This window comes from Aspergillus pseudotamarii (genome assembly GCF_009193445.1).
Source record: "Aspergillus pseudotamarii strain CBS 117625 unplaced genomic scaffold BDV38scaffold_10, whole genome shotgun sequence".
Classification (NCBI taxonomy): Eukaryota; Fungi; Ascomycota; class Eurotiomycetes; order Eurotiales; family Aspergillaceae; genus Aspergillus; species Aspergillus pseudotamarii.
In genome coordinates, this window is record NW_022475024.1 from 662,560 (window position 1) to 685,311 (window position 22,752).

General features: G+C 47.1%; 11 protein-coding genes across 11 annotated transcripts; 8 read left to right on the forward strand and 3 right to left on the reverse strand.

The window, feature by feature from the left end:
• Window positions 1-160: 160 nt before the first annotated feature.
• BDV38DRAFT_279879 (RidA family protein) lies at window positions 161-656 on the forward strand (the record flags this gene model as incomplete). Its single annotated transcript, XM_032059150.1, has 2 exons — window positions 161-272; window positions 325-656. 2 exons carry the CDS (start codon window positions 161-163, stop codon window positions 654-656), a joined length of 444 nt encoding a protein of 147 aa, XP_031916966.1.
• Window positions 657-1,208: 552 nt separating this feature from the next.
• BDV38DRAFT_268993 (SDR family oxidoreductase) lies at window positions 1,209-2,176 on the reverse strand (the record flags this gene model as incomplete). Its single annotated transcript, XM_032056881.1, has 4 exons — window positions 1,209-1,280; window positions 1,373-1,472; window positions 1,539-2,073; window positions 2,137-2,176. The coding sequence occupies 4 exons, from the start codon at window positions 2,174-2,176 to the stop codon at window positions 1,209-1,211; spliced, it is 747 nt and encodes a 248-aa protein (XP_031916967.1).
• A 746-nt stretch (window positions 2,177-2,922) lies between these two features.
• Window positions 2,923-4,129, forward strand: BDV38DRAFT_268994 (NmrA/HSCARG family protein; the record flags this gene model as incomplete). The annotated part of the gene is made up of 5 exons (XM_032056882.1): window positions 2,923-2,967; window positions 3,043-3,528; window positions 3,586-3,775; window positions 3,834-4,006; window positions 4,061-4,129. The coding sequence occupies 5 exons, from the start codon at window positions 2,923-2,925 to the stop codon at window positions 4,127-4,129; spliced, it is 963 nt and encodes a 320-aa protein (XP_031916968.1).
• Window positions 4,130-4,525: 396 nt separating this feature from the next.
• BDV38DRAFT_268995 (uncharacterized protein) lies at window positions 4,526-5,832 on the forward strand (the record flags this gene model as incomplete). The annotated part of the gene is made up of 3 exons (XM_032056883.1): window positions 4,526-4,672; window positions 4,991-5,267; window positions 5,396-5,832. The coding sequence occupies 3 exons, from the start codon at window positions 4,526-4,528 to the stop codon at window positions 5,830-5,832; spliced, it is 861 nt and encodes a 286-aa protein (XP_031916969.1).
• Window positions 5,833-7,845: 2,013 nt separating this feature from the next.
• Window positions 7,846-8,706, reverse strand: BDV38DRAFT_11037 (ankyrin repeat domain-containing protein). The gene is made up of 3 exons (XM_032050965.1): window positions 8,583-8,706; window positions 8,006-8,517; window positions 7,846-7,951 (listed from the first exon to the last, which is right to left on the reverse strand). Exon 2 carries the CDS (start codon window positions 8,513-8,515, stop codon window positions 8,024-8,026), a length of 492 nt encoding a protein of 163 aa, XP_031916970.1. The 5' UTR covers window positions 8,516-8,517; window positions 8,583-8,706; the 3' UTR covers window positions 7,846-7,951; window positions 8,006-8,023.
• A 928-nt stretch (window positions 8,707-9,634) lies between these two features.
• On the forward strand, window positions 9,635-10,762 carry BDV38DRAFT_11041 (uncharacterized protein). Its single transcript, XM_032050967.1, has 2 exons — window positions 9,635-10,113; window positions 10,176-10,762. Exons 1-2 carry the CDS (start codon window positions 9,865-9,867, stop codon window positions 10,671-10,673), a joined length of 747 nt encoding a protein of 248 aa, XP_031916971.1. The 5' UTR covers window positions 9,635-9,864; the 3' UTR covers window positions 10,674-10,762.
• Window positions 10,763-11,684: 922 nt separating this feature from the next.
• BDV38DRAFT_279884 (uncharacterized protein) lies at window positions 11,685-12,594 on the reverse strand (the record flags this gene model as incomplete). Its single annotated transcript, XM_032059152.1, has 2 exons — window positions 11,685-12,104; window positions 12,160-12,594. 2 exons carry the CDS (start codon window positions 12,592-12,594, stop codon window positions 11,685-11,687), a joined length of 855 nt encoding a protein of 284 aa, XP_031916972.1.
• A 2,325-nt stretch (window positions 12,595-14,919) lies between these two features.
• Window positions 14,920-16,003, forward strand: BDV38DRAFT_279885 (uncharacterized protein; the record flags this gene model as incomplete). Its single annotated transcript, XM_032059153.1, has 3 exons — window positions 14,920-15,431; window positions 15,494-15,737; window positions 15,809-16,003. The coding sequence occupies 3 exons, from the start codon at window positions 14,920-14,922 to the stop codon at window positions 16,001-16,003; spliced, it is 951 nt and encodes a 316-aa protein (XP_031916973.1).
• Window positions 16,004-16,900: 897 nt separating this feature from the next.
• On the forward strand, window positions 16,901-18,087 carry BDV38DRAFT_279886 (uncharacterized protein; the record flags this gene model as incomplete). The annotated part of the gene is made up of 3 exons (XM_032059154.1): window positions 16,901-17,411; window positions 17,462-17,807; window positions 17,862-18,087. 3 exons carry the CDS (start codon window positions 16,901-16,903, stop codon window positions 18,085-18,087), a joined length of 1,083 nt encoding a protein of 360 aa, XP_031916974.1.
• A 372-nt stretch (window positions 18,088-18,459) lies between these two features.
• BDV38DRAFT_289949 (uncharacterized protein) lies at window positions 18,460-19,803 on the forward strand (the record flags this gene model as incomplete). The annotated part of the gene is made up of 1 exon (XM_032061373.1): window positions 18,460-19,803. The coding sequence occupies exon 1, from the start codon at window positions 18,481-18,483 to the stop codon at window positions 19,801-19,803; it is 1,323 nt and encodes a 440-aa protein (XP_031916975.1). The 5' UTR covers window positions 18,460-18,480.
• Window positions 19,804-20,571: 768 nt separating this feature from the next.
• BDV38DRAFT_239611 (Rieske (2Fe-2S) protein) lies at window positions 20,572-21,815 on the forward strand. The gene is made up of 3 exons (XM_032053780.1): window positions 20,572-20,864; window positions 20,913-21,188; window positions 21,236-21,815. Exons 1-2 carry the CDS (start codon window positions 20,628-20,630, stop codon window positions 21,159-21,161), a joined length of 486 nt encoding a protein of 161 aa, XP_031916976.1. The 5' UTR covers window positions 20,572-20,627; the 3' UTR covers window positions 21,162-21,188; window positions 21,236-21,815.
• Window positions 21,816-22,752: the final 937 nt, after the last annotated feature.

Consider the following 22,752-nt stretch of genomic DNA (forward strand, 5'->3'; position numbering starts at 1 on the left):
AGTTTTAGGATCTCATGGCGGTTGGCATGAAAGTGGCTCCCGCTGACAAAGCGGTTAAATTTGTCTATTGATAGCTCATGTCTAAAGGTATAAATATTGAAAGGTAAGGTCTACTGTTGGTATTCGACAGAGAAATGTAAAGAAGACAACTTCGATAAAGATGTCGACATTCAAGTACCATTCTCTCTCCGGCTTCGGGGAACAATGCCGTGACAAGTACGGCTTCAGTGACTCCTGTATCATAGGCGACAGAATGATAGTTACAGGCCAAAGTAAGTATTTCAAATTGACCCTATATATGAGTGTTCAATAACCCTGTCATAGCTGGAATTGATCCCTTGACTCTGAAAACCTCCCCCATTTTTGAGGAAGAAGTCACCCAAGCATTTCAAAACATCAACGATCTCATCCTTCTTACACTCAAGAAAGAAGGCCGCACCATTGACGAAGGGAAAACGGGCTGGGATTATGTCGTCAAACTACATGCATATCTAGTCGATTTGTCTACCATGCGGGATCAGGCCAGGGAGACGATGATGCGTCACATTAAAAGGTTTTGCCCGAATCATCAACCATTGTTTACCATGGTGGGTGTGGAGAGCTTGCCATTTTCCGAACATCGTATTGAGCTTGAGGTTGATATCTGGTTGAAATGAGATTATCTCACGGTTTAGTGCAGGCTCGGTGATAGACGGTCAACGCCTGACTTCTGTGCCCTAAATGAGAAATTCATTTCATCTGTGGATAGCAATGAGTCGCTGGATCTAAGCTAGAGATCATGGTGGAATAACGGTGTCTTTCTCAAGTTTCGAGCCCATAATAAACAAGTTAAAGACAAAGTTTTATGTATCGGTATTGGGTAGTAGTATCGCTAATGTTGCGTTTAATGTGTCTGATAAACTACATTCCTTGCCTTCACCAACCCTTTATCTCCACGGCACCATGAGATCTGAGGTTATCATTCACCAACTCTAAGGTCAGTAAGTTGAATAGTACCAAGCGACAAAATAGATTTACCCTTGTAGAAGTCCTTTTGTATTTACTTGAGCTGGAAAGACCGCCGTTACGGTGTAAAACTGGTTCGGAGGATATCAGGTACCAGCAAGTGTCACATATATTCGACTCTTCGACATGTAAAAGGCCATTTCTACGAAACCAGATCGCTCATTCCCGGTCCAATCCATAATGTCCAACTTAGAGCGCGTTGTCTACCACGGCACCTGTTCACCGTCGTGTTTTATGAACTTGCCTGAGGTTGTTGTTTTGGAGGCTTTGTCAACCTTTGAAAAAGATTAGCAGATCAGCAATCAACCACCTCCCTGTTACAGCACCCTGCTAGGATAGGAAGAGCCAATCGATTATGCTGACATACCTGATTAACAATTCCCTCGACACCCTCGGAAATAGTCATCGGAGCTTTCTTTAGCCCATTGCACTGCGCGCCGCGATTTCCCATATCGGTTTGGACAAACCTAAAGCAGGCATAGATTCTGGGTTAGCAATGGTATGTTACCATACTTGTATAACCAAATACACACCCTGGATCAATCGAGAATGCAATCACATCCGGATGTTCTGTGTCGATTTTCTTGACTAAGTAGTTGCTGGCTACCTTCGAGGCACCGTATGCCGCAGTCAACGACGAGGAGTGCTCAAGCCCACTGATGCTGGCTAACTCGGAAGAGATATAGGTGAACTTGGGTTGGCTGCTGGCTTGTAGAAGCGGCAAACTCGCCCTGAATAGTCTCATCGGGCCTAGCGTATTGACTTCAAAGTGAGATATCAAGTCCGAATCGGCCATGCGTTCCAGAGGGCCGTAGTGATTGCATACTCCAGCATTCGCAATAACTATGTCGACTTTGCTAACGGAGTGATGCCTTTGTAGCTGGGAAACTGCGTCAAGGACACTGTCCGGCTTATCAAGGCTAAGAGAGACAATTATGAGATTAGAGCCGTGGCCTCTGGTAAGAGAGCACAACTCGTTCGTATTCTGGTCGGACTGTTCTCTACATGTCGCAATCACAGTAGTGTTGGCCTTTGCAAGATATGCAGTTACTAGTCCTTTACCGATACCTGGTGGTGTGGATTGATTCAGCAAGAAAAGAAGTGTTCATGATACTCAAATGCCTAACTCACCGCGGTTAGCACCTGTTACAAGGACAGTGGTCTGTGCCATGGTCAAATCTATGTTTCGTGCACCAAAATCGAATTCTAGACAGCATTCTGGCATCCGTTGAGTGGGCGGAGCAAGACTGTATTTATATCAACATACGTTTTAAAGATCACGGTAGTATCCTTCTCGGTTTTGGCCATGTCCGAAAACCGACCTCCGATGGACTGAGACGGTTTTAGTGATCTTACAATATGAATGTTATTGTAGGCCGCTGTCTTGCGGTTCCCGATGATTAAGCGGTGCGGCCTCTTAAAGTTCGCAGATCTTTCTACAGGAAGTCTCGCTATCCGTAAACTGATTGGAGGTGGTGGACCACGCCAACTCAAGCCCACTGCCTCTATTGAGTTCCTGGGGATTAGCATCACGTTCTCCTGCCGATAGCTTTCACCGTGGAGGACCCCGTGGATCAAAGGCCGCAGCTCAAATCTCGTATTTCTTTGCCTTTCTGCTGGAAGATGAAGACAATACCTCCGGCATGTTCGGCTACTTCACGTAGGTTGAGGAGCTGCCGAGGTGGTTTGTACTCGTCATTTTAGATATAATGATCCACTTGGATAGGTGCATATTTGGGAGCTTTCCCGCTGACAAAGCGTGCTCAATGGTCAACTTGTCTTCGTTCGAAAGGTATAAAGACTAATAGGGCCACCCGTCCCTGACTACAATATAACATAACACAACAGATTTCGAACCGTCGAAAACAGTCAGGTCTTTGGACAAACGTCTTTTTGAGAATACGCGCCTACTTTACAATGTCTCCTCGAACGATCGTTGTCATTGGTGCTACTGGCTCCCAGGTACGTCCTTTCTAATCAGAACATGGCGCTTTTGTGAACTCCTAGTAACACGTAGTTGGTGGTTAAACAATACAGGGCGGTGCTGTAGCCAAAGAGCTTCTTGCAAAGCCGGACCTTTACCATGTCTGGGCTCTCACGCGTGACCCAACCAAGCCCGCATCACAAACGCTCGCCGCGCTTGGGGCAGAAGTTCGGCCTGCTGACCTTAATAGTGGCAGCGATGCCCTCGCACACGTTTTCGCTGGCGCTGATGGTATCTTTGCGCTAACTGACTTCTGGCAAACCCAATCTACCACCACTGAGATTGCGCAAGGACGCGCTATTGTGGATGCCGCAGCGCGGACTGAAACTCTAAAGCACTTTGTCTGGAGTGCCCTTCCCGATCCTGTCAAGCTATCGAACGGCCAGCTTCTCAATATTCACCACTGGAAGGGTAAGAGTTTGGTTACTGAGTATATCCAGAAGGAACACCCAGAGTTATGGGCAAAGACCACTACTGTGTTGTTCCCCAATTACTTTGAAAACTGCATCACTACCCCGGATAGATATCTCCCTAAGAAGGTGAGCATGGCACGATACTAAGTCTTCGATGTATGAACCTTCACTCAATACCAACAGGATGCGAACGGGGTCTACACTTTATCGTTCCCCCACAGCCCAGAAACGGTAATGCCTAATGTCGCCATCGCCGACACCGGCAAACTTGTGCGTATCATTCTCGAGGCCGGTTCAACCTATTTTACCAAGACAATCGCATTCTACTCGGAGGCACTGTCTGAGTCTGAAAAGCTGGCGAATATCGGAAGCCGTAGGTTGCCTTACCCAGTATATTAACTCTCCAAATAGTCTCTAACCCGTTATCACAGAGTACAACCTTCCCACAAAGTACCAAAAGCTCAGCAGCAGCGAATGTCAGGAGCTTCTGGAATCTCGGGATGGCATGTCCCCTGAAATCGCTTTGGACTTCACGGAACAACTAATGATGTTTGAGATTTTTGGTAATGTTTATGCCAACCCGGAATTTGTGCAAGCTAGAGAGGTATGTGAGTCCGTTTGTCCGCACCGAACCTTCAGAGTGACTGACAACATTTAGATTCCTGGGCTGTCACTTCAAACCTGGTCGGAGTTTGTTCGTGAGAATGATCTACGCAAATTCCTGTAGAATATATGGATATTGTATTGAGCCTTCTCAACTGGTCATGTCTACGGCACTGTTTGTAATCGAACAGTGCCATTGGAGGTTGCGCCACATTACATAGGATATCTTTATTTTATCTGATAGGAGAAGGAAAGTAAAAGGGGAAGTTCTAGACATACACTAGTACAAGATAATATCTAAAGCCAGCGACGCATCCTCACTTCCCGCTTATTCAGCGGAGAGACGCTTTATTTACTTTATAGTTGTATCTATACCCGTAAACTACTGGTCGTACTGGGGTAGTAGTACGTAAAAGGTAAAGAATATTGATCAAGCTGAAGAATATTTTCTTGTATTAAGACCTATCGTCCTAAGCAATCACATAACCCCAAAAGGGCTTTATAACCACCTGTGGTTGATATGGACAGTTATTTACACCCGTATAATGGGGTCCTACTCTCGGAGCACAGAGCTAACTCGTCATATTCTTTAATTAAATCTATCGATGTAGTCTTCAGAAGAATAAGTGAGCTACCGGCTTTGAAACGACACGTGTACACGCAAGAGGTTATCGCCTTACTCGTAGCTATTCCGTATCTCTGAATGAATTAGTCCCAGAGCGAATAGATCAGCGGTAGGTAGACGGGTTTATGAAACTATATTATCGGCAGGTCGGAACTGGACGGAGAATAGGTATGAACGATTGCTAATCCACCTTGGGAATATATCTATAAGAGTAGCCCCTGTGACCTTCCCCTGCGATTGAAATTCTTCCAATTCTAGCGGCCTGCAAACATCTTTCCCAAGCGCCTACCAGCTGGGTCTAAACTCTGGGTAGTTCTCGGTCCCTTTCAGTGAATAAATCTCAACGCTAAGTCGAAATAGTTACTCGATCTAGGAATCCTTGATATCGACACCTCGTACGTGTTATCAGGGGCCAATGTTCCCCTCCACGGCGCAAAGCCTCTGACCCACGAGACCCGACCATGCCTCATGATCGCATGTCTACTCTACCACCCAGACGTGGGTCTCATTCTTTTCGATACCGGGTCCCGCGAGGATGTGATCAAGTCATGGGACAAAGAATTCCTAGATTGTGCACCTCGGATTTGGGACAAGGATATCCACTCTCTTCCTGCCGCGATTAAAGCCACCAGTGCAGGTGAGTCGTGATGTCAAGGCTGTCATTTTGAGTCACTTGCATCTCGACCATACTGGGGGTTTAGAGCACTTCTTTGGAACAGGTTCGTACACCGCGTCTATTGCTGAAGGCTAGCCGACGGTGAATAGATGTGGGGATCCGGTGTCGTGAGACTGACTTTAAGCTCGCGTTTTGGTCATGCGCAACTGGGATCGACAGTGGCTTGTTTCTGCCAAACTACTTGCGAGCGGATCTTTTGAACTGGAAGACTGTCTCGGAGGAGAATGTAACACTCTGGAGGGGAGTTACTGTACATAGATGTCCGGGACATACGGAAAGATCGCTTGTTCTTGAACTCACGTTTCGGGGTTCTGGTACCATTATCTTGACAGGTGATCTGTTCCATGTGAAAGGAAATTTTGAGGAGGGAAGACCGACGGGAGTTCTCATGCGGGATTATTTTGAGTGGTTTCGAAGCAGAGACTACGGGAGGAGATTGGTGCAAGGGACGAATGCGAGGGTTTATTTAGGACATGAAAGAAGTTATTTTGATATGTTTGAGAAAAGCCCCAAGTACTCGGAATGAATTGAGAGTTTTGAGATTGGAGAAGAACGTTTATTCTCGGGATTCTAATCATCTTTTGCTAGATATTGTGATATTTGCATACCATAGACGTGCCCATTTGCTGCAGATAGTCTAGGTCAGTAAATTTCATCCATATAGTATCATAATGTATGGGCAGAGTATTATATCTGGAGAGTTTGAGAGATTTCGTCCGGCCCGGGGAGCTCATCGATAATTGGCAGGTGATTGCTGAGGGGATTTGTAATAGAGACTGGGTTGTCGGCCATCCAGGAATATAGTGCGTTATTCTTTTGTGAATTTGGTATGCGAAAGATTTTTCTGTCGCAACTTCGTTTTTAAAAAATTGTGAAAACATGCCGGCGGTCATACGAGGGTCGTGTCCTTGGGAGGATGTTGTTCCAGGGATTCATAGGAATATATAACCCCCGTCATCCGTTTCAACGTAGTCTTTACTTTTTTTTTCCACTCCAGGGTAGCTTGAGATGGCGGAAATGATGCATACAGCACGTCCCACCCCGATATAGAAAGTTGGGTCTAAGGAAAGAATCAATCCAGGCTCCCGGGTGCGCCCGGGCCTATACTAAAGTAGATCGACCAAGCTACTGGCAAGAACGAAGTGGATCCGTTAATTTTTTGACTTTGGGGGCTTGGGACTTAAATCCTTGGAGTGTGATCTACTGAGTGTCCCCGCATTTGCGCTATATTGCGGCGGGGACTATTAAGATTTATAGTGTCACGAACTTAGGGCTTGGAAATGGACACTGTAAGCTTGATTAAGGTTATTGCCTTATACCACAAGCCGCGCAACGTCCCACACCCTCTGTTAGCAGAGCCCTTCTTAATAGAAAAGCCTGCAGGTGAAGAGTTCATGCTCATGATACCTCGTGTTCGGTCGGTATTCTAGAGCGGCGGTCATAGCACTAGCGCTATGGATACATGGGTCTGTGTGTGATAAGCTGAGCGTAGGGAATAGTTGCACGCGTTACATTTCAATAGTCAAAAGGGGGAAAAAAACAAAATTCAGGGATATATATCAAAGTCAGTAACGGAACGAACTTATGTGGAGATGTGCAGCCTTGTCCATATTAGAGAATATAACTTAGAGAAGCATGATATATAGTAAGTTCTAAATAACAAAGGTACGACGGTGATGTGAGAATAGTAGTACTAGTTAACTATAGAACGATTCTTATGTAATATGAAAATATTCACCCTAATCACGCGACTATAAGTAGCATTCGCCCATTGCTCACTCTTCTGGTATCAATTTTCGCAGAATGTGTCTCTCTATCTGTCGGTTGATGCCCTCATGGAACAATGCTTGTTGGAGCGTGCTGAACCCCGGTGGACAATACCGTGCATGAACGTACAGCATGTCATTTTATACATTCCTAAATGCCGTGTCTCAAAAGAGCATACTGTTATATCTAGACAGATTTATACCAATTGTCCAGACAACCTCTACTGGTGCGATGCTTGGCGAGATTCATCAAACCTCGAATAAACAGTTTACCCGAGAGATTCTAGCGTATTGCTAGACAAGGATTGATTGGCCGACAAGCTCGGAACATTCCCAAAGGAGTAATTATTATTTCGATGCATGGTCCAATAGGACTACTTTGCTTCTACCTAAAAATGCATGGGATGTATCTCCCGACACGCGTCCCCACTACCTTACCCACCCACACGGATGAATCGAAGGTTCCCCCCCGAACAAAATCCTCAACGCCCGAGATAATGACGAAACTCCAAGACATACACACTCATACAGATATCCCCCGTTCTCGCTGTCCGTCCTAGCGGACCTTCTTGATCATACTTCGTCTTGAAAAGCGATTGTAGACAACTTTCTACCAAATGAGTAGAGCTTGAAGTCCTGCAGGGGGCCATTGGATGCGACCGATGGTGATGCTATCCACGTTATTGTAGAAGGGTCTTTTGGTGGAGTCGGTCCTCTTGTTGGCACGGTCTGACTGTCTGTCCGAATTTCTCGTATTGGCCGAAATAGTCATGATACATAGTTCAATTTCGGCCATCCGGTGAACCGATCGTCACTTTTTGGTCGGAAAAACTCAAGTTTCCGACGCGTATGGATGATTATTGTTACTTAGAAAGTGGTCTGGGGACTTGTTGTTAGTGGAGCGGTTTCAGATGTCTCCCAATTCCCACTTACCGAATAACTCCACAAACCCTAGCGGCCGTGCGCGCTGACACTGATCTGGATAGGAGTCCATTTCCGGCTCGCGGAGGATCGAAGAACGATTTCTGGCGTCAGGCCACAGGGGATCTCTGTGGGGAGGGAGGGTGTGTATTGAAGGAAACAGCTCAGGATATCAGGGGAATATTGCTGGTAGGCGTAGGAGAGGGCTGTATTTCCGTCATGGTCCCGGATCGACCAAGGGGCACCTCTCTTGAGGAGGAGTTCGACCACGGGGAGGGAGGATAACTGGGCTGCGATGTGTAATGCGGTTTGGCCGCGGTTGTCGGTGGTTGATGGCTCGATCCCGTAGTTGAGTAGCAGTTCGAGGACCTTGACGTCCTTGTGAAGTGCTGCTAAATGGAGGGCTGTCCGGCCGTCGGCATCCTTGGCAGTGAGGATTGCCTTGTCTTTAAGATATTCATTTTGAATGGTAGTTGTATCACCGATGGTGGCGGCATAGAGAAACGCCTTGTTGGAACCCATGGCTAGAGATGGTACAAAAATAATGATAAATAAAAAAAAAAAAAAAGGAAGTTTCTGGCGAGCTTACAAAAGGCGAAGATTTCAGTTCTCAATGATTCAAGAGGACATTCCTCTCGTTTTATTTCAATCCGCGACAAGGTTCAGAAGCTGGTGGCTAGCTGCAGCTACCACCTCGTACTCCTATTATGGGACCAGGTAGGCTATACCTTGAGTAGCCGACGCATACAACTGTCGCCTCTCTGATTGACATCCCCTACAGAAACGGGGGAATTTCCCACCGACACCCAGGGTTGCGCTTGCTTTGTTCATGACAAGCACATGCCCACCTGCCTTCCTGGGCCTAATGTTCATCTCGGATCCCGTGGAATGAGTCCCGAGTTCTACGGGACTTGTGAAGCATCCACTCACAGCGGACGAGAGATGAGTCGGATGGTTCGACTGTCGAGTCAGTGTTTCCAGTCGAACCGCGCACGTGGTGATCTGATTCGCTCTGGTTATCGTTCGTATCGAGGTTGGGACTAGTTTAGTTGCTTTTTCCGCTGAGTTAAGTTTACGTTAGTATGGGTCGATTTAGAAAAGTGGAGACTGAGCGGGACAACGGTGCTCAGAATGGCCCAGAGTAGCTAAGACGCTATTTAACCGAATAGAAGTCCCTTCCAGCCTGGACTTATGGGTAAATTCCGGAGTTCTCCATCTCCAGAGCTCCGTCAATCTCCAGACTCCGCAGAGGGTCTGGGGAGCAGCAGTAGTAGTAGTCCTGAATGGCAATGAATGATGCCGGTTCGATTGCTAAGGGATGACGAATCCTTCATAACGCGTATGCTGACGAGAAACCCGTCGAGAGAGGAGCTAGACAAGTCCATCCGCTCGCCATTGACGTAGCAGATAGCCTTATCGACGATGTTCAAACTCTTAGCCAAGCGAGCCTCCTATCAGAGAGTTGAAAAAGAAGCCCTAATGCACCAGTGGCGGCGCATGCCAGGTGGGGCACCAACCAGTCAGTCCTCGCACATGGGATATCCTGACTTCTCTGACTGGCTCTGATCTTAATTTATTCTGTGCTGGCAACGAGGATTTATTACGATTTAACCCGAAGGAGTATTTCGCCGACCCGACGGAGGCGTCTCTCCGTTCCCCGACGAATGTTCGCTAGATATTATATTTTATGACTGTGAAAGATTACCGACAGGGATCATTAGCGCGGGGTTCGAAGGAAAGTACCAAGAGAAACGAAAAAAAAAAAAAAAATTAATACATCTTCACTCCTTCCTAATACCCCTCCTATTATTTCTTTACAAACGGCATTGTTGATCGTCTCAAGTACGAGAAGTCTCTCCTTCCTGTCATTGATGTTTTTGTTTATGGTCCGTGTCCTCGGCTTCAGTGGGTCGATACAACTTCGCATTCCAAAGCTTGTCCTATTCTTGGCTTTCTTGTCCTTCACCAATGCGACGGCGGACCATGGAAGTACGCACAATGAATGGGGCGATGATGGATTTCTATCAAGTTCGCATAGGATACTATCCACGTATGATAAGTGTATCTTGACGCTGTGTGGTGCGGTACTTCTCATATGTACTGTCGCATTATTAGTTCAGGTGTGTCTCTCACATAACTGTTGAGAGGGAGAATCCCGCACTAAAACATTGGTTCTATATAGGCATGCCGTATCTTGGTCGACATCGCTCGAAAAGAACGCCTTTGGCAACAAGAAGATTATCTAGCGGAAGAGGAGCTACTCATGTCAGCTCTCGAGGCGGGTTATGCAAAAGGCGGCACCCTTCCCCGATATGCGACTCGTACTGGTGCCCTTTCTGAACAGGAGACCGACGTGAGTGGCGTACGGAAGGTTGTCCTGGTGGTCAATGACACCTATGCAACGAATGTGGCCCAAGATGCCTACGCGGATTGGTTTGTGCGTTGGTGTCATCTTCAGGAGGAAGCCTCGAACTACGCCGTTGAGGGGCTCTCCGATGAAAGGACTCCTCTAATTGACGTGGGATCTCCAGCGGCACCGCGATATTTGGATGAGATTAGGACTTCTTATTCACACGGGCCTTCAGATGGAATGACTCCGCTCATCGACGTTGGTTTTCCGGTCGCCCAACAAGATCGGGATGACCTTGCAAGCACTCCGCGGCCGCTTTTGGCTGAATGATTTGCAGCTGCGCTCGGATAGAATATTCTGTGCTGATTCGGCAGTTCATCTTTATCTCCACATGGCTTTCGCGTGACCCAAAGTCGAACGCGATCCGACTCCTTCAGAGATCATGGCTAGACTGCGACTGAGTTAATCCCACCTGATGTGCCAACATGTCGACATGCCTGGGATCTTATGATTCCTTGCCTAAAGGGCGTCAGGAGTGTCCTACGGATGCCCTCGAAATTTTTCCTTGACCCAAATCCCTATCGCCGTCATGATTCCGGGGTCATAGAGTCATCATTGTATTGGGAAAGGGAAATAAACTCCCCTACTGTTGGCCAGTCGACTATAACAGCATTCAAAGACGATGATCCTCATGCTAATCGGGAACGGATCTTGGCCAGGGTGGAGGACATCGCAAGTGCATGATACAATTTATGCAAAATGGTACATACTTGCTCAACGGACAACAGATACACATTCTAGTTCCTCGCAATCAATCACTGTCATCACTTGATAGTTACATTGCATCTGTTACTAGTTCATCCTGGTAGTATTATCCGCATTAGTGAGTGTATATCATTAGCAAAACCCAGTCCCTGACCAAGAGCTATCACTATGGCTCTTTATGATGACTGAACTCTAGATATTAGCGGACGCCGTGGCCCAAGTACAGTCTATGCAACGTGGCTCGCCTCTAGAAACAACTCATGGAGCTTATCTAGGGCAACCGAAGGTGTTCTAGATACCCTTTCGATTCGCGTAGAGAAAAGGAAAATTATAGTTATACTAACCCTTACAAATCCTTTAGAGAATATATATCTCCGTTATTTTTCAAAATAACAATCTTAGTAATAGACGAAATATAAACTACAACGGCCCCACAACTCCATCCAGCCCAAAGTCTCACCGAAAACTTTATATCAACATACACGTCCCGATCCCTAGGAAAGGCATGAGCCCTAACACATTACCAATAGCCATTCTGCACCTTGTACCTCACGCTATATTAGTTTATATCCACGATCAGTGTGAGGGTTGACGTGGTAAACGCTGCCTACTCTGCTCCATGAGATGTTCTAGGTGAGCAACTGATTGCTTCAGCTCTTCCTCGGTCGGCATGTTGACGATCAGCAGATAAAGCACATCCTGCTGCAGAACCTTCTTAGCAAGCCCAGGCTGCTTGGTGCGGTGATGTCGCTGCCATTTCTTCTTAATCGGTTTACTTGGAGGTCCACCGCGAGCAATTCTCGTGGAGTCTTGTGACTCCCTGATGGAAGTCGCAACCCGTTCAATCAGGCACGGCTTGCTCCCCATGAGGCCCCCAATCAGCACCGAGGTAAGCTTTCCGTTGTTCACCGGGTGATTCGGGTCGTTATATTGTGAGACAAACCCCTTACGCCCCGACTCAGGAACTTCTAGAGAGGACCCTGGGTTTTTGGCTTCCTGACTCCTGTGAGCGAAGCTCTAGCCCGACAAAGCTCAATAAAGTCGTACTCACATATGAGGCCTGCGCTTTTCTATACATGTAATCTTGTACCCAAGCCCCCGCGCTCTTCATTTTCTCGCGCGTCCCCTCAGATTCCTTCCCCGTGTTCTCCATCGCCCGTGCCGCGGCACGATCTAGATCGGGGTAAACCAACGGCGCAGCCTCCGGGAACTCGATCTGGCCGTGAGTCTTACCGCTGGCCAGTCTGATATTTTTCAAACGCTTTTTGACCATGTTCATTTCTGGGTGCTCGTCGGTGTGGGTATCCTTCGCGATTGTCGAAGCGGGATCGAATGTTTGTTTCTCGGCTGACTGGTTGATATCAACCTTCTCGATGCCAAAGAGTGACTTCCCAAGCTTTTCTGATAGTAGGCCAAGGGCCCCCTGCTGTTGACCGGGGGCTTCATCTTTGAAAGCCATGACCATAGCGTAGAGGCCACGAGGCATGAATAGGTCTTGGTTCACACGATCAAGAAAGGTGTTTGAGCGATGACGGGACTGGATCTCACGCGCCGTTCCCGCCACAGGTTGAACGATGATGCTTGTTATCTAAGCTGCTGTTTCAGGGAAGAAGCCCACGATGCCCGCAGCGACATAAACGACCTCGATCCACGCTGAAGCCTGTATCGGCCGTTATCAACAACCATACCTCTACAACGAGACAGAAGGAAAAGTGAGTCAGTGGCTAACCAACCTTGCTTTCTTGGAAGATATCCTCTAGGAACTTCAAACATTGTAGTTCAATGATGTTCAGTAGGAGCAGTTTTGCAAATTCCAAGGGTGATTGAGTGTCATCGTCTTTGATATATATCTCTCTTTCTCACATTATGTAAAACGAAGTCAATTATGTTGGTTTCAAGGTATTAGTACAGTGACGATAATATTTAGTTGTGAGGCCAATAGCACTGAGTATCGTGCTTCCACGGGCTCCAAATTAGGCAAGTGTCAACACAGTCTGAAATGTGTTGTGAATCTGGCTACCATTCCACTACCCCCGAAGCAGCCGGGTCGGGCGTCTAGAATACGACGGCTAGGAAGGTATAAATGTACTATATAATCCTCAGCACCTTAGAAAACAGTACATACGACCATAGGGTGTGGAGAACAGGGCTTCCCGTCCGCTCAGCCGTACTTAAGCCACACGCCGGAAGGTTAGTAGTTGGGTGGGTGACCACCAGCGAATCCCTTCTGTTGTATGTTTTTTGTTTTCCCAAGTCTCACACGCACCTGATAGATGTGTTATTAGTTGTTACTTCATTATTAGAGAGAGATTGTCGCCCTTCCCCCCATATTCTCATATAAGCAAATGTCCGTCGAAGGCGACACTGGGCTTCCCGCGCGGCAGATGGGACGTCGGGAGTAGTGAATTCCAAGGAGATTGGAAGGCTTTAATTTCCCTCAGGGAAAAGGGCAATATTGGAGTTTTCACACAAGCGGAGTGTGGGGTTGACAATACATACTTCAGCTCACGGTCCACATGGTCCAGGTGTTTGAGGATGTGGTTATGGAGGCGTGCACAGACGGCTTCGCCTTCGTTGGCAGATTCCTTGGGCGATCGGTCGATCAAGATCATCCATAACTTACTATATTACCAAATAGCTTCCCGCTTCTAACTTGACAGCGTTGCCCAGAATCATCTACTGGTTGGGTAACTAGTGAAGCTTCTAGAGCTAATGAAATATGGTACAGCTCAGCTTGTCTTGGGTATTTAGAGTAGAACACCAGGAATACACTGTATGGTCCTGGTCCCAGAAGATCAATTTCTGTGGAATATACTGGTTACCAACTTAACTGACAGTAATTTTGAAATGATCTGGTTTATCTAGAATAATCATCCTGTAATATGGGCGATTTGACCAGCCACTTTGACATGAAGACAACATCTCAATGTTTCAGGAGCAAGAAAACATGTACTGGCTTCATCCGACACGATACCCACGATCGGGGCTATCTTTAGACTAACGCATCCGTAACAGGTTGAATGGGCGTACTTACACGAAACTTTATTGAATTCAATATTAGTAACTCGGGTTGGACCCTAGCTGCGGGATACTAACCGTCATTCTCCGCCAGCGAACTGATTCCCACACGTATAACCCAAGAAGTGTAGTGTTCCCTATAGCAGGCAATGTCATGGCCACCCGCCAGAAGATCCGTTGAGCACGGTACCGATTTCCCGGCTTTTGAATGAAGTCAATCAAGGACCGTCTAATAAACGGCAAGCCGGTATGAAAAACCAGATAGCTGGCCATGCCCGAAAAGTCAGTAGCACGTGGCTTAAGAACCAGCACTTAGAACATCTGCCTATAGGCAGTCAGTAGAACGGCAATGTCATAGCCTATGGACACATCATTGATATGTCACTGGTGGTCAATACATGGCGAAAAATGGCATAACTGAACTGGACTCACATCACGATCGGTAGGTGGCAAGTAGCCTGCCGACACGGTCATATAACGACCTAATGAAGCTCACTGGAGATTTCAATGTCATCCACCCTAGAAAATACAGCTTTGATCCATTAGATGAGAGTTATGGGTCACCCTCACATTGAATGAATACTGGTGTTTCAGTTCCGAACAGCGGTCCGAATGACATCAACATCCCACATCTTGCGTTATCCTTTTACCTTTCTCGTTCTGTCTACCCTTGGAAAATCCTTCAGCTTCAGATTCTTCTCCCCCTCGCTCTACTCACTCGTGAATCCTTTTTCACGCAACCTCAACTATCACTACCACCTACCGACAACATCATCTCTTTCGAACTTAAACTATGTCTTTGATCCAGAGAACTATCCGCGCCCTACGTGGTCGCTTTTCGCATATCGATCTATCTGAGAAATTGGATGATCAACGCATGGAGGTATATACCATACTCTGGGACATGTACCAAAAGCTACGTGGTCTAAACGCTGAGTCACTCGAATCGGAAAACCTAGAGATGCTGGCAGTGCATATTCTACCGCTGGACCTCACACATACTACCGAGCCCGCGATACCGCGACAGTTAGATCCAGGTGCCTACTTTATCCCCCTCTCCGATGAGTTTGTCAGACACCATTCCATGGATATCAGGGACCCCGAGACTCAGGAGGATCTAGATATCACCGCAACACTTCTTAAACCGGGATATAGCAAGAGTAACAGTTGCTACCGGCCCTTAAGCTCCTACAGTAAAGCTGGAATTCTATGCGATCGACTAGCTATAGAAATGTCCACCCGAAGAGTTAACTGCGAAGAAGAATGGACATCCCTGAGTATGATCACAAAGTGGAGGTGGAACACGTAAGTCTTGATATAATCTCCTGTATTATTATTCGAGAAAATACTTACGGCTTTATGACTAGCAATTTCCATCTCGATCCGACTTTCTCTTACCACGCTCCGGATTATCGAGATGATTATGACTGGAGTATTAACCTTTTTTACGCTTGCTCAAGTCATCCTACCTTCCCGCATATTAAGGTCCTTATGTATCACAGCGATGTCAAGGATCCCGAGCTAGTTCTCAAGGCAGAGGTCATGGCGATAGTTGCCACCATGCACTCCCGCCTGTGTACAGAGACTCTCCTCGATCATCTTATTGTTCCGGTTAGTTTCAATATTAGTTTCAATGTTAGTTTATCTGAGTCGCTACTGACCCTTTTTATCTCTTCCGCTAGGTAATGCTTTTCAGCTTCGCAGGATGCAGTGTGCGCGTTCTAATCGCCATCTATGACGGGCAGAATTTGAGGATCTCCATGTCCAAATTCATGGAATACTCGGAAGGGTCTCAGGATCTCTGGGACTTGCTTACTCGTTACCTGGGATGTGGTATCAACCATCAGCTGACCACCAAGAAGCTGCCTGTGGAATAGGCTTATGCAGCTCCCTCATAGAGACGGAAGGGTAGTTGAATATCTCAAGAGCAGAGCATGGGGATGATTACTCGAAGTTTGGGTCAAGGTTTAGTTGGGAATGAATATCAGTTATTTTAGCCTAGATTGTTTGAATCAAGAATGCGAATTCTCCAGTATCGAGTTATGGCCTTGCCCTTCGTGAAGCTTGCTCCTGGTGTGACTAAGTATTTCTGTTATTTACTAACTTACTATACCTTGTTTGCACAACTACCAAGCCATTAAGATGGTGACAATGATCGCATCCTCCCACCGGGTTGCCGTAGTACTCTACACAGCCACTTACCGAGATGATTCTGGTGAGAGCCTCTCCTTCCTTTTCTCCCTTTGATGAGGATCTAATGACTGAGCGGTCGCAACAAACCGCTACGAGCAGTATACACCTAGTTGCCCGGATACAAGGATTTTAGGAAACGACCGGGATGCTCAATGACCTGACCTCAGGGACAATATGATGATGGATAAGGCCGTCGAACGCCTCAGTGAGAAGTCAGGAGCGTCGGCAGCATGGAGTTAAGTCAAGGGGAACATCGTCAGACCAACAGTGCTCTCCGGCACTCAATCTATTTGGCGCACACGATTTTCGTCGTCGTCTAAGCTGTGAATGCTGACTGGAACACCGAGGGGCTTTGCAGAGTGTTTTACCCCCTATGTGTTACTCACTTTTGGGGGGCCCTCTCGCTTTTCTTCCTCTGTCCTTTTCCCCTATGCCTCTCCCACCCACTCACTGACGGACTGAACCATACCCTGCCTCTCGTCTCCCCTCCCCTCCCTCCCTCCTTTTGTCCCCGTAACGTTTCACTGTGCTGAACGTCTTTGTTTTTCTCTGTTTATCTAGAAACTTCACTGCGAGAGATAATGTCGCGCGTTCAGCGATCAAAGGTCACCAGGGATAAGGACTCCTTCAAAGGGAGTTTCTCTATACCTGAGTCAACGGAGGACTGGGTCAGAGTAGCCAAATCATCAAGTCTATTGAAGAAGACCCTAAATGACCTATCAAAGCTTGGGTCGGGCAGCCGTGTTAAAAAGAAGCAGCACATCCTGTTCAAGGCGATCTGGGATCGGCCTGTAAAGAATGACAAGTTGGAGTACAAAGCCGAGAGATATAACTTGAGTGGCGTGTGGCAGAATGCTAAACATCTTGTCGCAAGCTCTAGGGAGCTTCAGCGATACCTCGCCCTTGTCGACAAACCTCAAAACTTTGCACTTTTGACGGAGATCGACTGTGCCTGGCCCGGCTCATGGGCTCCGGTTCTAAAATGGCAGAACAGAGTTCTTGAGTTCTGCAAGAGGAAGCCCGCGCTAGAGACACCTTCGACTGGTACAAGGTCTCACAACCGAAAGAGGAAACATGGTATAGCTCCGCAAGGTAAGGCAACCTCTAGGCTTTAGTGCTTTCGTGGCTAACACTCAGTCCAGTAGAGCAGGTCCTCGAAGACGATAAACCCCCCAGCGATGAATCTATCACGAATACTGCACTCGTCCTATTTCTTGACGCGGTTTTAAGCTTGGTTCCCTCTGCCGGCTGCGAATTTACTATGTTTAGGGTGGCGTTTGAATCCAACTTCCGTCAGGCAGGATTTAAGGCGCTGACCGACGGCGCCTTGTGGATCACGGGTGACGAGGAAGATGTAAGGGCAATATTGGAGGTCAAAAAAGGGCACAGATACGACAATTACGACAGAATCCGTATGCAAGAAACCGCGGAGCTTGTTGGTTGGTTGAAGAAGCCATACCAACCGTGGAATGAGCTTTTCAATGGGCAGTAAGTCAAACAACTAACACCCTCCCTGGATATTGTTTTACTAACTCTATCCAGCAAAATCCTGATTTCAGAGGACGGAAATGAAGTTTGGATAACATTCGCCAAGCCCAGTTCGACTTATTCTCAATACCTATCGACAGACACGCCTGCCGAGGATGCCTTCCTACACATGGTTACATATGGCCCTTATCGGTTGGGTCACAAGGAGGACATGGAAAATCTCTGCATCGTCATTGCTGCCATTGTACTACGCGTTGCGTATTCGCTAAGACCACAGTAATGCCGAGCCCTGGCTTTTCAAGCCTTTACGCGGATGGTAGGATTGATATCAAGCTCTAAGGATCCAGCCAACATTTCAGTCTAGACAACTAATTAACCATCAGATTCTGGGGAGCAAGATGACGAATGAATGTTTGAACAAGGAAAGCAGAAAAAGAAAACACTGTGTGTAGGGGGATATACCAATTTGTGAAAGATTTCTTATGTTACAGACGCTGTGGAGTTAGGGTTGCGCGTCCGAGTGATCTTCACGCACTATTTAATGCAACTGGATGGAACCCCGCCTGATCCCTGCAATTATGTGTAATCAAAATTCGAATGACGGTCAAATAAATTTGACCCAACGTATTGCGAAGGTCTCCTAGGTCTTTGGCGGACATAATCTTTTTTAGCCATGGGATCCATTGCTGTCAACCAGCCATACCGGCCGACGCCTGCCGATATCACCATTAACAACCACAAACCAGGAGATCCATCGAAGATCCTGTTCAAAAATGTCCGGATCCTGGATTCGACCGGGCGGACCCCTTACGATGGAAACGTGTTAATTGAAGGAGAACGGATCGCCGCCGTAGGCGATGTCAGCGATTCAGCCGCCCGCGGCGCATTGGTGATCGATGGCGAAGGCAAGAAAACACTAATGTCTGGCTTAATGGATGCCCATACGCATCTCAGCTTCAACAACTCAGCTACCCTTGATGGCCTTACGAGTGCGCCACTCGAAGAACATGTCCTATCGACCGCTCAGTCGGCCAAGACCTACCTCGACTGCGGATATACCATGTGTTTTGGCGCAGCATCAGCTCAGCCTCGACTCGATATTGCTATCAAGGGGGCCATAAAATCAGGTATGATTCCAGGTCCACGCACGCTGGCGAACGCACCTGAGATTACAACCACTGGGGGAGCAATTGTACCCGGTATCTCGCGTAATGCAGATGGGCCGCATGAGATGCGGAAGCAGGTCCGGGAATTCATTATGCTCGGGGCGGACAATGTAAAACTGAGCATGAGTGGTGATGACATCCACCCCACAATGCCCAGCACGGAAACGTACTTCACTCTGGAAGAGACAGTAGCGGCAGTGGACGAGGCCCACAACCGAGGGAAACGTGTCTGTGCGCACGCGAGAAGTGCTCAATCCGTCAAATTTGCCCTCAAAGCTGGGGTGGATGTTATTTATCACGCCAGTTTTATTGATGAGGAAGGCATGAACATGCTAGAGCAAAGAAAGGATCACGTTTGGGTCGCTCCAGCTCTAAACTTCTTCTATACAACCTGCACCGGTGAAGCGACTCCATGGGGGTTGACCGCCGAGGATGCTGCAAAGAAAGGCCTTAAATACGAGGTGGAGACAGCCTGCAAGGCGATGCAAGAGATGCGCGAACGGGGAATTCGTGTTATGCCCGGTGGTGATTATGGTTTTGCTTGGGCTCCCCACGGGACATATGCCAGAGATCTGAAACATCTTGTGGACTTATTTGGGTATACTCCGATGGAAAGTATTATTGCCGCAACCGCATGGGGAGGAGAGATGATGGGATACCCAAGCGAATTGGGCAAGGTGGCACCCGGTTATTATGCGGATGTGATCCTCGTGGATGGAGATCCTCTATCTGATTTGGAGGTTTTGCAGAAGCAGGAGAGATTGCATGCAATTGTTATTAATGGTCATATCCATAAGCATGTTGTACCCTCCCAGGCTGTTTGTGCCTAGTGGTATGAAGCCAGCAAATTTAGATAGATATTAGATTGAACCTCCAAACATCTTTGTCTCTCTCAGTCGGGACTTGAGTTCTAAGGTTCTTCTTTGTCAGGCGCAGCCACTTCGTAGGTTCCCTCGCGAAGCTGGCTCAGTCCATCCCATCCAATTATACTAACAGCTACTAAGTTGGGGCAAAGAACGACCCCAACAGTTCATACCTCATATGCTGGCCGTAATATTCTTTTCGATGAGAATGAGTGATTTCTCCGCAAAATTGAAAAGATCGAGGTTGTGAGGGAGACACTCCATGCGTCCGTACGGAAATATTAGTCAATTAAAATCATATATAACTGTACATAGTCGGTGTATGCAGACATTTACTGGCTGCTTAATCTTAATTTCATTTAAAATTCTATTGCATATGCGATCCCCACATACCTTGTCTAAATTATGACATGCTCTAGCTCAAAAAGTAAAAGTATGTTCATACGGTATTGCATAAGAACCGTGATCCTTCATATCTACGGTGGATTCTATTTTTAGCTTTATTTATTTGTTTAGAATATCTGTGGTTGGCTAATGGGTCGAGTTGCTTGTTTATTTGGGGTAGTTCGATTTTTCAGGACCGAGGCAATAAGTGTCAGATATTGAACCGGTTAGGATTATAGCCCCGATAATGCCTTGCCTAAACGCTTATCAACCATGGGTTTTGCGATAGTGCGCAACATTATGCGGGGCATAACATGTCACGTGCCCACTTATCTTTTCTGATAACAATCTGCCAGACTTGCGCTTTCCGATGTCGCTCACACAACAAAATAGTGACTAGACCCGCAATGAATCCCTTCATACAACGGTCTCAGGCAGCCTGGCACCGGGTTGGCTTTGTTTCCGAATTTCCCGACCTTCAATTGGACAATGACTGCTCGCGGATTGCCCCAAGTTGCAAAGCCTTCAATATCCCCAAGACGAATGTTGGCCCTCCAGTCGAAGCGGACATTGACCTACCGGGAGATTTGAAGGAGCAAGTACTTGTCTTCAAATACAAGGGGAAGATCCATGCCATTGACCATGTAAGTGCGTCGAAGACAGAGTCCTTCGCTCAAGCTAACCCTTCCCAGCAATGCCCTCACTCGTCGTTCCCACTTTCACAGGGCAGCCTCTTTGATATTGAAGACTTTGGCATCACCCTCAGTGCCGGGCTCACTTGCCCCAAACATGGCTGGTCCTTTGATATCTTCTCTGGGCAGGCAGACCGTGGCAACTACAAGCTCAAAGTGTGGGAGGTGCAACTGCGGGACCCCCAGGATATGTCTTCCGACAGTACCGACAAAGAGGTCTGGGTGAGGCGGAAGCAGCGAATTGGTTAAGCTGCGACTTAGTTCTCTTCCATGACTGTTCATGTTCAGCAACTGCGTATAACCAATTTTTGACTCCCGAACCTGTTGGACCTTGGCAGGGCCGGTATATAAGGTTTACACCGGCACCTCCAAGACATGAGACAGCGTCGCATGTCATGTCGCACTCCTTTCTGGGTTGCGAATGCGATATGAAAGGTAGAATTACGTTCTGCGGAGAAAATAGCTACACAATCTCTCTGCCCGAGTACGTGATGCATACCCAGTTGGTAAGGCCTCGTTGCTACTGGACATTAGCCTCGCATCCCAAAGCTGTGATAGTCTGTGGTCACGATCGTCGCACAAATGTGTGTGCTTCTAGTTGCTTGACCAGAGTTATTCAACTGCGCCATTCCGATGGTATGCGATGTATGTGGTGAACTTGTGCGTGCCGCGCTGCAGAAATAGGATTTCGAAGCGAACGGACATGAGATCATTTGGTTAGAACATTTGTATACGGCTTCGAAGCTACATTGATATAACAGCATGACTAATGCTAATGTTAAAGTTTGGATGGGCTGCCTGTGGTGTGCATTCGGTAGACTTTGCCACGGTCTTCTAGTACAGAGCCGACGTCGGGTGGCGGGAGAAAAGCATTGCCAAATGGGTCATGATCCTTGTTGGTGCGATCCTGCTAACTAGGCATCTCATTTCCTATCCAGTATATTAGTATATCATAGAGAGCTTTACTCCGTATTCACTTGAATAATGACGAGTTAATTGGTTTACCTAACGGTGTGTTTTCTCGAGGTGACCAACAGTGCAGAGCGGACGATATAACCTAGATATGAGAGGAATATCATGTCGCCTTGCATAAAGCAATGACTCAAGAACTGAGTCACGTTCGTAAAACCCAAATGACAAGAATTCTGCCTTGCTTTTAGGTTTAGGAACTGGCCGGTGGGCGCCACTTCATAAGGATCCTTGCGAATAGTTTAATAGCACCGATGGTAGTCGAGGTATGCCAATTGTCAAAGTTATTGAAACCACCTCCAAACACGAGTTGCAGAGTACGCAGACCTTAAGAACAGGTGACGGAAATACCTGCAGCCCTCGGCAATCTCTGATCGCTTCCATATCCAGTTCACTACCAATACACAGAGCTAAGATTATGATTTCTAGATCTTCCCCAACTTCGTGAAAGATATGAAACGCGATCCTCTGGCGGGGAATTCGTCCACCTTGGTAAGGATGGCGTAGTACGGACCATCAGGAGAACTTATCGGATACTGGATAGTATCGGGGAATATTCAACGGAGTAAACGTAACTGGCCCAAGAGGATGTCACGATCTGTATATAATCTCATGTTAACCATGTTTGAATTCGAACTCTGGAACGTACCATAATACACAGATTCCGTCCCACTTGATCTATACAAGACCTGGTTTGCTCACCATGATGTTCGAATAATCAAAATACGCGCCCGTCGCCACAAGTCAAGAGCCTTAGTACTCAATAGTCCAGATTGAAAGTATCGCATTAAGCCAAGGCACGGATAGTAATTACTTACGGATGAACTATCTCATTCCGCACGATGTAAAAGGAGAGCTGCGACTTTCAGCC